The sequence below is a fragment of the Syzygium oleosum genome, unplaced genomic scaffold (assembly GCF_021117445.2).
Source record: "Syzygium oleosum isolate NSW1041296 unplaced genomic scaffold, Sole_v2.1 Sole_v2.07, whole genome shotgun sequence".
Taxonomy (NCBI): domain Eukaryota; kingdom Viridiplantae; phylum Streptophyta; class Magnoliopsida; order Myrtales; family Myrtaceae; genus Syzygium; species Syzygium oleosum.
Genome location: NW_026607491.1, coordinates 7,769,728 through 7,782,428, shown reverse-complemented (window position 1 = coordinate 7,782,428; position 12,701 = coordinate 7,769,728). Strand labels below are relative to the sequence as shown.

The 12,701-nt window shown below is 39.5% G+C and overlaps 1 protein-coding gene across 2 annotated transcripts; it reads left to right on the top strand.

The window, feature by feature from the left end:
• Nucleotides 1-1,640: 1,640 nt before the first annotated feature.
• On the top strand, nt 1,641-12,202 carry LOC115674861 (replication factor C subunit 1). Of its 2 annotated transcripts, none has more exons than XM_056313305.1 (22): nt 1,641-2,004; nt 2,305-2,430; nt 2,990-3,466; nt 3,564-3,631; nt 3,786-3,891; nt 3,974-4,035; nt 4,127-4,272; nt 5,225-5,361; nt 5,466-5,654; nt 5,782-5,903; nt 5,983-6,190; nt 7,006-7,059; nt 7,395-7,564; nt 7,676-7,766; nt 9,630-9,811; nt 9,909-9,948; nt 10,250-10,374; nt 10,565-10,637; nt 10,723-10,815; nt 10,890-11,136; nt 11,683-11,742; nt 11,838-12,202. In XM_056313305.1, exons 1-22 carry the CDS (start codon nt 2,002-2,004, stop codon nt 11,975-11,977), a joined length of 2,919 nt encoding a protein of 972 aa, XP_056169280.1. In that variant the 5' UTR covers nt 1,641-2,001; the 3' UTR covers nt 11,978-12,202. The 2 variants fall into 2 exon arrangements, with proteins under 2 accessions (XP_056169280.1, XP_030453240.1); XM_030597380.2 differs by having other exon boundaries at nt 1,858-2,004; nt 3,816-3,891.
• Nucleotides 12,203-12,701: the final 499 nt, after the last annotated feature.

The window sequence follows — 12,701 nt, the reverse complement described above, 5'->3', positions numbered from 1 at the left end:
GAAAAAAAGAACTCCGGTTTCTTGAGCAAGCAAGGAAACATCGAACTACATAGTTTTATTTAAAGAAACAAAACCACGTCGTGATATTATTATGCAATAAGATATTCCCAAGATAACATTTTTAGTTGGTAGACATAACCCCAATATAGAAAGGAAAAGATACTAATTATTAGGATTTCGTGGTCCTATTCAACTCGAGAATCGGACCGAACCAGTTTTACCTGCTAGTTCAAAGTTCAAACCGTCGGTTTTTGGGTAAATATATCATAATGTAAAAAAAATTTGTTCGACATCCTGCACCTGATTATTATGGCATTAATACAGTTAAACATACATTGAGACGTGATTAATCTAGTAATATTAAGAGGGTGGACATCAATAAAATAATATAAGATGTTGACTAATTTTTTTTAATTTTTTTTTAAAAACAGCATTTCCCCTTCTCCGGTTTGAAGTGGAAATTGCATGGTTCGCATACTCCTTTTCCTATTTTATATTAGAGTTACTACCATGAAAAACCCTAAACTGGTACACTTGTGACACATTTACCCAAAACTATTTTTTTTACCATAAAAAACCCCAAACTGGTACACCTGTGACAATTTTACCCTGAACTATTTTTTTTACCACCAAAAACCCCAAACTGGTACACCTGTGACAATTTTACCCTGAACTTACCACAAAAAACTCCAAACTGGTATATATGTGATAATTTTACCCTGAATTAAAATTTTAATATTATTTTTTATTTTTTTCGAATTTTTATTTATTTTTTATTCTTTTTTTTTTTTTTTTCATCTTCAAACTCTGGCCGGTCGCCGGTTCGGCGACCGGCCAGAGGCGGAAGCCGGCGAGGGCCGTCCAGGGTCGCCCGACGCCGGCGAGGGCAACCCTTGCCCGATACCGGCGAGGGTCGCCCTCGCCCGACGCCGGCAAGGGAGGCCCTCGCCCGACGCTGGCGAGGGCGGCCCTCGCCGACTTCCGCCTCTGGCCGGTCGCCGGCCCGCGACCGCGCGAGGTTGAAGGTGAAGGAAAAAAAGGAAAAGAAAAGAAAAGAAAAAGAAAAATTCAAAAAAATAATATTAAGAATTAGTTCGGGTAAAATTGTCACATGTGCTCAGCTTTAGGGTTTTTGTGGTATGTTCGAGTAAAATTGTCATGCGACTGGGCTTAGAGTTTTTTATGGTCAAAAAAATAGTTTTGGGTAAATGTGTCACAAATGTACCAGTTTAGGGTTTTTCGTGGTATTAACCCTTTATATTATTGCCAAAATGTAAAAGGTTCTTTTTGTTTTAATTTTCTCCCTTGTGATAAAAAAAGAAGAAAAAGAAGGGATAAGTGCATTAGAAATCCTAAAACTTATCACGAAAATTCAATTGATTCATAAAACTTTCAAAAAGTGCAATCAACTCTTAAAAACTTATTAAATTGATCAAATCAAGTTCGTCTATTAATTACATATTTTGAAAATCTTAAAATTCGATTGCACTTTCGTAATAAGTTATTTTTTTTTGAAATTTTTAGAACTCAATCGCGCTTTTTTTTTTAATAAATTTTAGAATTTTCAATGTATTTATCCCAAAAAAAAAGAAGAAAAGAAAGAAGAGAAAGGAGCCTTCTTCATAAGAATTGAACCGGCCGGTCGAGAAGGAATCGCGCGGTCGTCGTCCTCGTCCAGCGAAGGCGCAGGTGAATTCAGGCGGGAGCCGCTCCGACTCCACTGCTGAGTTCGCTCGACTCGCCTTCCGCTTCCAGCCCACACACCTCTCTCTCTTCTTCCTCTCTCGTGCCTTCGCGTCTCGGCCAAAACCTAAGCCATCTCGTGCCTCCTCCTCCTTCTTCTTCTTCTTCTTCACCTGCCTGAATCGCTGCTGCTGCCGCTTCCGGCCCCCGTCTCTCTCCCTGCGTTCCTTCGGCAGCCTCCCGTCGCGCCTTTCTGCCGTCCGTTCGGCGACACCCGCAGCGCCCGGAGCCGTCGCGAGCTGCTCGGGAGCTCCAGACATGGTGAGCGCTAGGGTTCTGAAGTCTGTTAGACTTCTTTTTAGCCGTTGCGCGGACGGAATTGCGATGTGCCTGCAGGGGGTCTTCTTGTGCTCTCCGTCAGTTTCCGGGGAGAGCGGGGATCGCTCAATTGGGTCGTCTCTTTTTTTCTTTTTTTTTGTTTCGAGTGCGGAATTGCGTTCTTGATTGTTTTGCTATTGTTGGCGGAGGGGAAAAAAAAATTATTTTTTAGCTGTCGATTTCTGACATTGTAGTATGTTGTTTGTCCTGATGGCAATCTACGGACTGTTTCCTGGATCGCAGTCGGACATCAGGAAGTGGTTCATGAAGTCGCATGACAAAGGCAATGGCAATGCGAAGGTTGGGAAGCCCGGGTCGAGCGATTCGGGAAAACTCCCTCCGGCAAAGTCTCAGCCTGCTGATGAGCCTGTGAGTGCATTTCTTGCTATCTGTTTGCTGTTGATAAGTAACTAGTGTTTCTCTCCTCGGTGTTTTGATTTGTTGTGTACTTCAGTAGGCAGTTGAATTGGGGGAGAAAGAAAAGAAAAGGATTGGTTGAATGACTTGGTGTTTTTCTTTGAATGTGTATGTATCCTCGAATTGCGGAGGTCTTAAGCATTCGATGATGTTGGATGCTTAGTTAAATTCTAACTCTCAGAGGAAAAATACTGAACTTTCTTACCTAATGTTCAATTCCCTACCATGGAAATTTTCTGGGCGGCCTGCTCAGATAATTAAGCATAGCCTCTTTTTCTCCCAGGTTTCTTATTATGATTTTCCTTTCGTCTCTTCTTTGGGTAATCCCAGGGATTATTGCAAAACAATCTGAATTTTTGTTGAAATATACTTCTCGATAATCAAGTAGTTGCTATGACCACAAAATGAATTCTCATGAGGAAAGCAAGGAAGCATGCATGGATTGAGTGAATATGCTAAAGCAGATATGTAGTTGGCAATTGATGTATTTACTTGCTCCCTAAAAATTCAGGTGCATCCGGTTCAGGAGACTTCAACTAGGAAGAAAACCAGCAAGTATTTTGCTGCAGATAAGCTGAAGCCGAAAGATGAAATTGAACCAGAAGAGGTTTCAACCAAAAGAAAACCTCAAAAGGATACCGAGCAATCTCTGAAACCCCCTCCTTCTAAGAAAATGCACAAAGTTGAGGACGACGATGACGATGACTTTGTCTTGCCCACTCCTAAGAAACCATCTGATGTCACCACACCTAGCAAGAAACTGAAGTCTGGTTCTGGTAGGGGGGTTCCAAAGAAACTAGTAGATCTTGAAGAGAGCGACGATGATGATCATAAGGATGTTAAATCTCCTCCGAAGTCTGGTGGAAGGGGTCGTGGTGGTAGAGGTGCATCTGCAGCTCCAGCTGGTGGAAGAGGCAGGGGCAGCGGTGGACGAGGTGGATTTATGAATTTTGGAGAAAGGAAAGATCCTCCTCATAAGGGGCAGAAGGTAGAATATGCTTATTATACTCAATATTTTCTTTTTTTGGGATAAAATGCTTTCTTGTAATTAATTATCTTGTTTACTTTAATTCATTATGTGCCAGGAAGTCCCTGAAGGTGCTCCAGATTGTTTAGCAGGTTTAACTTTTGTAATCAGTGGAACGCTTGATAGGTACCACAAATCATTGCCCTTCCCCCCCCTCCCCCCCTTCTTTAAGTCATAACTTTTGCTTCGAAATTTCCAGTTGCATATTTCTGATTATCTTAACATGTAAGGACATCTCTTTCTTGGTTGCTTACGCTTTTGCTGCTTTATGTATCTCTAGATTAATTAGTGAACATTCACAATTTTCCAGTTTGGAGAGAGAAGAAGCAGAAGATCTAATTAAACGCCATGGAGGTCGTGTCACTGGATCAGTCAGCAAGAAGACGGTCATCTCATATTCCTTTCATGATTTAGTATTGAGAGTGTTATTTGAACCTGAGTTACTTACTTTCCTAATTCTGTGTCCAGAATTACCTGTTATGTGATGAAGATATTGAAGGACGGAAATCTGCAAAAGCGAAGGAGCTCAGGTCTTTACTTTCTGTGGATATTGGTCTTTATTACAGTATTAAAATAGTTAGTTTGCAGTGCTCATTTGTGGTTTTCATTTCTTTGATTCAGAACGACTTTTCTTACGGAGGATGGTTTGTTTGATCTGATCCGGTCATCACTTCGTACAAAAACACCTGTTCAAGAGAAGTCCAAGAGTATAGAGAAAGCTGTGCCGTCTTTGACCAAGAAAACTCCACAAAAAGTTGATCCGAAAAGTATGCCTTTATAGATCTTTGTTCCTTTCTGGTCATCCTTTTTTATGCAATATTATGTGTTATGCCGTTTTACATCACTTTGTTTCTCCAAACGGTATTTGTGTCTCATTTAAGTCCTTTTCTGCTAATATGAATCTCAAAAGAGTCGTCAGGTTATGACGTGGCAGACGAAAGAAATTCGGAATTATAAATATCCTTGGTTGAGGAGTTTTAGGAAAAAACAACTAATTTGCATGCTCTAAATCCTGGGATAATGGCATGAGTTCCAGATCATTAATTTCAGTAAACAGACATCGTGTATGAGGAGAGTAATCAGAGAGCACGGGGTGGCTTGAAATGCCACTGGAAATGTCCAAGAAAATTGAGTTTTGGGAGAAGCAAAAACAGTCCTGGACTGTGAAGGCTTTTTGCCTGGAATGGAGGATATCTGACGTTACATTTGTTTTTCCACTATAAGTAATTCCGACTTCTAGTCCATTAGTGATGAGGATAAACCGAGGACATGTTTTGTCGGCAAGAGCAGTACTAACTAAGAGTATGATTATTAGGAGCTGTTTCTGGTTGCTGTTTGACATCATGCTGAATTGATATAAAGGTATTCTGCAATACCTTGAAGTTCACAGGTTCAAAAATTAAATTACTTAAAATAGAAAATCTTATCATATTTTTAAAGCTGTACAGGTTGATGTAATGACAATTGGGCAGAACATGGAGCTACAGAATATGTATATTTTGTTTGAAAACATATGTGGCGCCATAATTTTTTGCACAACATGCTACAAGACGTTGGTACTTGTAATTGCTGAAATGTTCTTGTTAAGCGGGTCTTTAGCTTGCAAAATCAGCTCTCACTCCGGTTATTTTTTTTAATCATCTGGTTCCAGTCTTGCCAGTCATTTTGTATGGTATAATGCACTGGAGAGCCTCTCTTACAAGCCTTTGTTGGCCACAGGTGTATCTCCTCAAGGTTTGGCACCAGACTCCCGCGCTGCTTTGAAGAAAGATCAAATTTCTAAACCTTCTTCTTTGACATGGACTGAAAAGTATAGGCCAAAAGTTTTGAATGACATCATTGGAAATCCATCACTGGTGCATCATCTTTCCTTTCTGTACTGTACTGTGCTGTAGTTTCATTGAAATATGATATCTATTTATTTGCATGTCTTTATGGTTAATATTCCGAATGATGGCAGGTAACTCAGCTCCATAGTTGGTTGGCACATTGGAATGAACAGTTTCTAGATACCGGAAAGAAAGGTAAGGGGAAAAATCAAACTGATTCTGGTGCTAAGAAAGCTGTTCTGTTAAGTGGATCTCCTGGTATTGGGAAAACTACGTCAGCAAAAGTGGTTTGCCAGATGCTAGGCTTTCAGGCAGTGGAGGTAATGCGTCTCACTGGATTGACAACAAGAACTTTTAGCGTGGTCAAATATGGATTGATTTTTTAAAGTCAACCTCTTGCCCTCCATCTCTTCGTTTTACTTACCTTCTTTTTTATGCAATTTTCAGGTGAATGCTAGTGATAGTCGTGGAAAGGCTGACGGCAAGATCTCTAGAGGGATAGGTGGCAGCAATGCCAATTCCATTAAGGAACTTGTGAGCAATGAATCCCTAAGTGTCAACATGGATTGGTTAGTTACGAATTCTTTGTTCTTCTCTATGCGTGGCAGAAAGTAGCGAGAAATATCTAAGGTTTCTTTCTGGTTGCAGGTCTAAGCATCCCAAATCCGTGCTCATAATGGACGAGGTCGATGGAATGTCTGCTGGAGATAGAGGAGGAGTTGCAGATCTTATTGCTAGCATAAAGATCTCCAAAATTCCAATTATCTGCATCTGCAATGATCGCTATAGTCAGAAACTGAAAAGTCTTGTGAACTACTGTTTGCTTCTGAACTTTCGGAAACCTACAAAGCAACAGGTTCTCCCGTTCCCCTTCTAATTGAGAGAATTATCATAGATCTTTTTCTTGTAGGATCTTATTTGCGCTATCATGTTCAATGCACTGAGCTTGGTGAGCCCATTTGACCGACTCTTTTTTGAACTACCATAAGCTTCTGAACTTTGAAAACCTACAAAGCAAGTGGTTCTCCCGTTCCCCTTTAGTCAACGAAATTATCAGAGTTTATCATATCTTTTTCATAGGAGATTATTAATGTTATGATGCTCAATGCAATTAATTTGATGAGCCCTCTTGGCCATTGCTTGATAACTGGCACGCATACTAATATGTATCTAAGCTATCCTTAAGAGCTAGAATTGGTGCTCTATTTTTTAAATGGAGAATGTAAGCTATTTAAATTGGCTAGTAATTTCATAGTGATGTTTAATTGTTTAATGTATTCTTGCTGACCTGTGAGTGTTAGTTGCCTGCTGCTCCTTTGGTAAATTAGCTTCCTAAACTAACGAAAAAAGTCTCTTCAAGTGAACGAGAACGTAAAATTTGTCTTGGCCTTTATAGGCTCTTGATCTAAGTAGAATGAAATTTAATTGTTGCATTTTCCAACTGTAAGGTAACTTGTTTTATTGGGTATTTTGGTGATTTTTTCTGCTTTTCTGTTACTAGTATTCATCCCTCATAGACATGGTTGGCCACCTTGCAACACAATGTTCGTATCCTATGTGATGATCTCAACTCTTTGCTGTGATTTAACCTTTGTCCAAAAGGGCGTTGTTAGTCCAAATTGCTATGAGTTTCTAATGCATCTTCCTTTCTTTTTTATTTTTGTTTGATAGATGGCAAAGAGGTTAATGCAAATAGCTAAAGGAGAAGGCCTTCAAGTTAAAGAGGTATTTTCAGGGATATCAAGATTCTTGAACTTAGATGTCCCTTGCAAGAGAATGCGTGTGGAAATTATGAATTGTTTTTATCAAATGGACTTAGGGTGAACAGTTTTATCTTTTACTATCACGAGAAATTGGAAGGTTATTTAAAACTAAGGTTTGAGATACCACAATTGGCATGATGTCATATTTCCACTGAAGTGCCAATATAAAAAAAACAATAATAGAATGGTTGTGTACTTTTGACCCTAGAGCAATTTATTCAGTAGTTTTCTGCAAAGAGTTCTCTCTCTCTTTCTTCCTCACTTAATGGATTGACTCTGACCTTTCGATTGTTTCAGGCTGCTCTTGAGGAACTTGCTGAAAGAGTTAATGGAGATATCCGTATGGCACTCAATCAATTGCAGTATATGAGTCTCTCGATGTCAGTGATCAACTACGATGACATGAAACAACGCCTTCTTAGCAGTGCAAAAGATGAAGATATATCGCCCTTCACGGCTGTCGATAAGTATGACTTCAACAGTTTATCACCTCTTTATTAAACTGTTTTCTCTCTTGGTGACAACTTACCTAACGTGGAAGCGATGTTATTTATATGTACTATCTTATATGATTATAGGCTGTTTGGCTTCAATGGGGGCAAATTAAGAATGGATGAGCGGATTGACCTCAGCATGAGTGATCCTGATTTGGTCCCTCTTCTTATACAGGTTCCTTGCTCCTTCCTTCCTTTTTTGTAATTTTTACACTGCCAAAGGAATTTGCACCTTGCAGAGTGACACCAGAAAAAAACTTGAACTTGAATCAAGAAGAAACTTTAGGTATATTTCATTCGAAGAAAGATGATCAATGAACTCTATGCTTTCATTGCTATTAGTCCGTTTAGATGAGATTAGTGAAGTTTCTCCTACTCTTTTTGAACCTTGTCTTTGGCAGTTAAAAAATTCGTTGTTGCTATTTGTCATATTGACTGATTTTGGGTGTAGATTTGTGGTAAAATTTTGGTTCTAGTCTCATAGTGCGGTAGTTCATTGAATAGGGACTTCTTTTCTGAGATTACTGAATTTTTCTAGAAAGCTACGTAATGATTTGGACTGGGCACTCCGCATTTCTCACTTGGGTTTTCAATTAATACTATATTGGTTTACTAAAAGAGCCCCTGACCAGAAGCATGCGTGGGGCCCATGTGGCCTGGTACATATTTGATATCTTTTTAACAAGTTTAAATGTTCCAACATCTTTGGACTGTGGCATTGTCTATGTTCTGTGCCCTGCATCATATAACAAACTGTACACAAAAGTTTATGCCTTGACAAGCACCAACACATCTATCACATGACAACCTTAATCGTTATCGTGCATTTTGATGGAAGCATTTTGTTTCTGGAAAAACAAAAAGCCTACTTAGTATAACACATTCAGTTGGTCTTGGCATGAAAGAATGGAACATATTGGAATGATCGAACAAATGGAATGAAATGGGCATTAGCATGTCGATGTTTGGCTGCTCTGCCAAATATCATTGGTTTTCTCTCTTTTCACCTTTTTGGGTCATGCAAGTTACCAGATGAATAGCGAAAAAGGGAAGTTTCGGAAGAACGTGAATTTCTAAATTTTCGGACTACCAATTTAAGTCAAGTGACATGGTAATAACCTGGCTCAGAAGGCGCAAAGTTGCAAAGAAGTAAATGTTTTTCGGCAAATTTATGACAGGATAACAACCCATTTACCAAATTAATTACAGGATAAGGAGCCCACTAGGTAAGGAAATAGCACTGGCATGAAGACTTTTCTCCGCATGTGCTAAACATTTAAAGTGGAAGACCATGGATACCTAATTTTCATAAAATGGGTTACTCATTTTCTAAACACTTTGCTATTTCTTTCCCTCCCAATTAGCCAAAAATGCTCTATAAAAATCACCTGAATCTTCTTCCTCTTCTTTTTGATTGTGCATATGCCCAATGTCACTCTTAGCTCATCTTGTATGTTCTTCAGACTTACCCATTGAATACCCACCATGAAGATCAAATCCCAAAGCATCCATGACCAACCACAGTTAGCACCATGGATTCGGCTACCTGTTTGCAAAGGCAATACCAATTCACCAATATCTTGAATGTCTCAATTGGTGAACATCAGCTGACCTTTATGTGTGTTTCGGTGTGGTTGAAAAATCAGTACATCAACTTCAATAGTAGTCACTAACAGAAGGTCATATTTTTGCCACGAACATGAAGATCAAATATAGCTCGGACAATTCACTCTTTTCAACTGAACAGGTTTCTTTAATTTTATTCCCTCGGATGTGGTGTGTTAATTCGAAGCTAGATAAGAAAGAGATAAGTAGTTGCCAAGGTTTAGACCTTACTCTCTGGCTGTATCCGCCTCGAGTAACCTACTGTAAATGCTCGGCTTCTATTCTGCTCACACTTGCCCTTGTCTCAGTTTGCTCAATTTCATATTCTATTCTGCTCACGCTGGGATGTACAAATATGCACATCCATGCAAGACTTTTTTCTTGAGAATCCTTACATCTTGTATTCTCATATATGTGGTTTAATGCGTGTCAGGAAAATTATATGAACTATAGACCTAGTGCTGCTGGCAAGGATGATAATGGGATAAAACGCATGTCCTTGATTGCCCGGGCTGCTGATTCTATTGCCGACGGGGACATTATAAATGTACAGATACGAAGATATCGCCAATGGCAGCTCTCTCAAGCTGGTTGCCTTGCTTCTTGTATAATCCCGTACGTTTTCTGTATAAGCTGGAGTAGGTGTTAGGTATTTCTCGAGATGTTTTTGTATGCTCCTTTCGAATTTCTCATCATATTGCTTTTCATTCAGTGCTGCATTGTTGCATGGGCAAAGGGAGACACTTGAACAGGTACTTTACTCTCTCACGATATCTTAATTCTGATGGGCAATATGCCAGTATATCATTCCTAAGAATAAGTGAAAGCTACTGATCACAAGATTTGTGAATGCCTACGTAATTAGCAGTTGCAAATATCTGCGTTATCTCTGCTAATTTTCGTTTTGTTTTGTGTCCTAGCATTGTGAGTCTCACAGTTGGATCTCTCTTTTTGTTGTACTAGAAGATTCTGCTTCCTCACACACTTTCAGTGATTTGCCTAAGCTACATAAATTTGGATGTTGATGTTGCATTTTCTTCCTGATTGTGCCAGGGTGAGCGTAATTTCAACAGATTTGGTGGCTGGTTAGGAAAGAACTCAACGACGGGCAAAAACTTGCGACTTTTGGATGATCTGCATGATCATCTTCTTGCTTCTCGTGAATCTAATTCTGGAAGGTAAAATTGTTTTATTGGGGAAACTTGTTTTTTATATGTACAAAATGGTCCAAAAGTAAAGTGAATTTATTTTCTTATCTTCTCTTTTTTTATTTTTGTTCTTCTGTCATCTTAGAAGTTTTTATGGGAATGTACTGGCTGGTTCACCGTATGTTTTATGTGGTTATCATTTTTGAACTATACTGTTCAGGGAATCTTTGCGAGTTGACTACCTGTCCCTCCTCCTTAAGAGATTGACTGATCCTCTTAGAGTGCTGCCTAAGGTTGGTTACCTGATTTTTTTCAGTTTTGTTGCTTTAATGAGTTTCTAAGAAAATTATTGTCACTATCATGTGTTGTTCTGATCAGGATGAAGCTGTCAGAGAAGTTGTGGAGTTCATGAATTTATATTCAATCAATCAGGAAGACTTTGATACTATAGTGGAACTATCAAAATTTAAGGTACTCATTCCTGCTCTATTGTCGGCTGATGATTCTAAGGTTGCTCATGCATTTATGTCCCTCTTTTCCTTCAGGGACATCCAAATCCCTTAGATGGCATTCCACCTACTGTCAAATCTGCGCTGACCAGGTCGTATAATGAAAGCAGCAGGTCAAGGATGGTACGAGCAGCAGATTTAGTTACACTACCAGGAGTAAAGAAAGTGCCTAAAAAGCGGATTGCAGCTATTTTGGAGCCATCTGATGATGGATCGGGAGAGCAAAATGGTGATGCCTTGGCAGAAAGTGAAGAGGAGAACTCTTTTGACACGGAAGACCAAGGTAAATCTGAAGACTGAATTTTTTGTTGTCCTTATTACACATAATGAGGCCAAAGTCTATGCTTTTACATACCTTGCTGGATAGTGCAACAATTTTTTTTTCCGTGGGTACTGTTTTATATATTCAATAAAGGCCGGGGTCACAGTTTCTTCAAGTAGAAATTTCTTTTGGAGTCTTGGCTTTGAGAAAATCTTTGAATTTGTGGAGACGGCTAGAGTTTGGGATTTCTGATCGTAGAAAGAGTGCTCTCCATTGACGTTCGTGGATATTGTGTTAAGGTTCAACATCACACCTTTGTGTTGCATTTCATGCTGAATCAAGGGGATGCTCTGTGACACCTTTGTGTTGCATTTTGAATTTCTCACCTGTTTTTGGTAGTAAGCATTTGTTCAGCCGATAGAATTGTGACATCTTTTCTTAAAGTATTCTTCTTAGTTCAACTGATGCTTGGTTGTGGCATCCTTGTCCCTTTTGCGCATATGAGCCCTGAGAGAGAGAGAGAGATTTGAACATCTAGTGATTCTCTCCGCTTCTCATGGTATGCAGAGGGTGCTGCTAATGGTGAGAAGAAGCTGCAATTGGACCTTGAGGGACTAAATTCTAAAGGTAATTTGATCATTGGACATTTTTTTCGGACACTTGCGGAAATTTGTCTGCGTTCTTTGTGTTGATTAGAGCCTCTGTTTTATTTCCTTGGGCAGCTATAAAAGTGGAATTGGACTTGAAGGGTAATGAGAACTCAAGCGCAAAGAAGAAACCAGCAGGAAGAGGAAGAGGTGGATCCACTGCAGCTAAGCGAGGGGGGTCGGGTTCTACTCCGGCTACGAAGAGAAGGCGATGAAAGTGCAGACCAACTTCTTGACGAGATGGTTTTTGTTGAAGTAGGGCCAATTTCCTATGTATATCTTCTCTTCTCTTTTCAGAAATCTGCACCGAATTGTCCGTTTGAGTCCACTGTGTGTTGCCTCTTGATGATGTCTGTGTCGACGAATTTTCCGGCCATGGCGTACTGTGATGCATTACATCGATGCCAAAGGCAAATCTACTGTTTCGGGGTGTATCATCAGCTTCTCTAATGCTTTACGCCCCTATTCTAATGAAAGTGCAGGGGGGGCATCAAGTATTACGCAAGAGGTCTCAAGAAATTCATAGGGACGAAATCCATGTTTCGAGTCTTTTTGACATGTTTCTTGCAAGTAAAGACTGAATTTTTTTTTATGCGGACATCATGTTGGTGGGAATCACTTTTTTCTTTTCTCATGAAAATCTAAAATTTCCACTACGATATAACATCATCCCCATCATTCAAAAACATTACCTACACATACAAAAGGATCAAAGTATACCGTACTAATGTCATTAATCAACGGAAAATGTCGGTCGCCTAGACCATAAACATCGACGTGGGTTGATACTATTGCGAAGTTAAATACTCGAATGCATCCTGGATAATTTAACGGAGTTAAATACTTGAATGCATTAACTACTTGAATGTATTAAATTTGACAAGTTTTAGGCCGTATGACCCTGAACTTCAAACGGGCACAGGAACGACCTTCGATCGA

Bases quoted from the DNA above. Each gene is read 5' to 3' on its own strand.
- LOC115674861 (XM_056313305.1), top strand. The intron at 3,892-3,973 runs GTCATCTCATAT...TTCTGTGTCCAG, and splicing joins GATCAGTCAGCAAGAAGACG to AATTACCTGTTATGTGATGA. The intron at 4,273-5,224 runs GTATGCCTTTAT...TGTTGGCCACAG, and splicing joins ACAAAAAGTTGATCCGAAAA to GTGTATCTCCTCAAGGTTTG.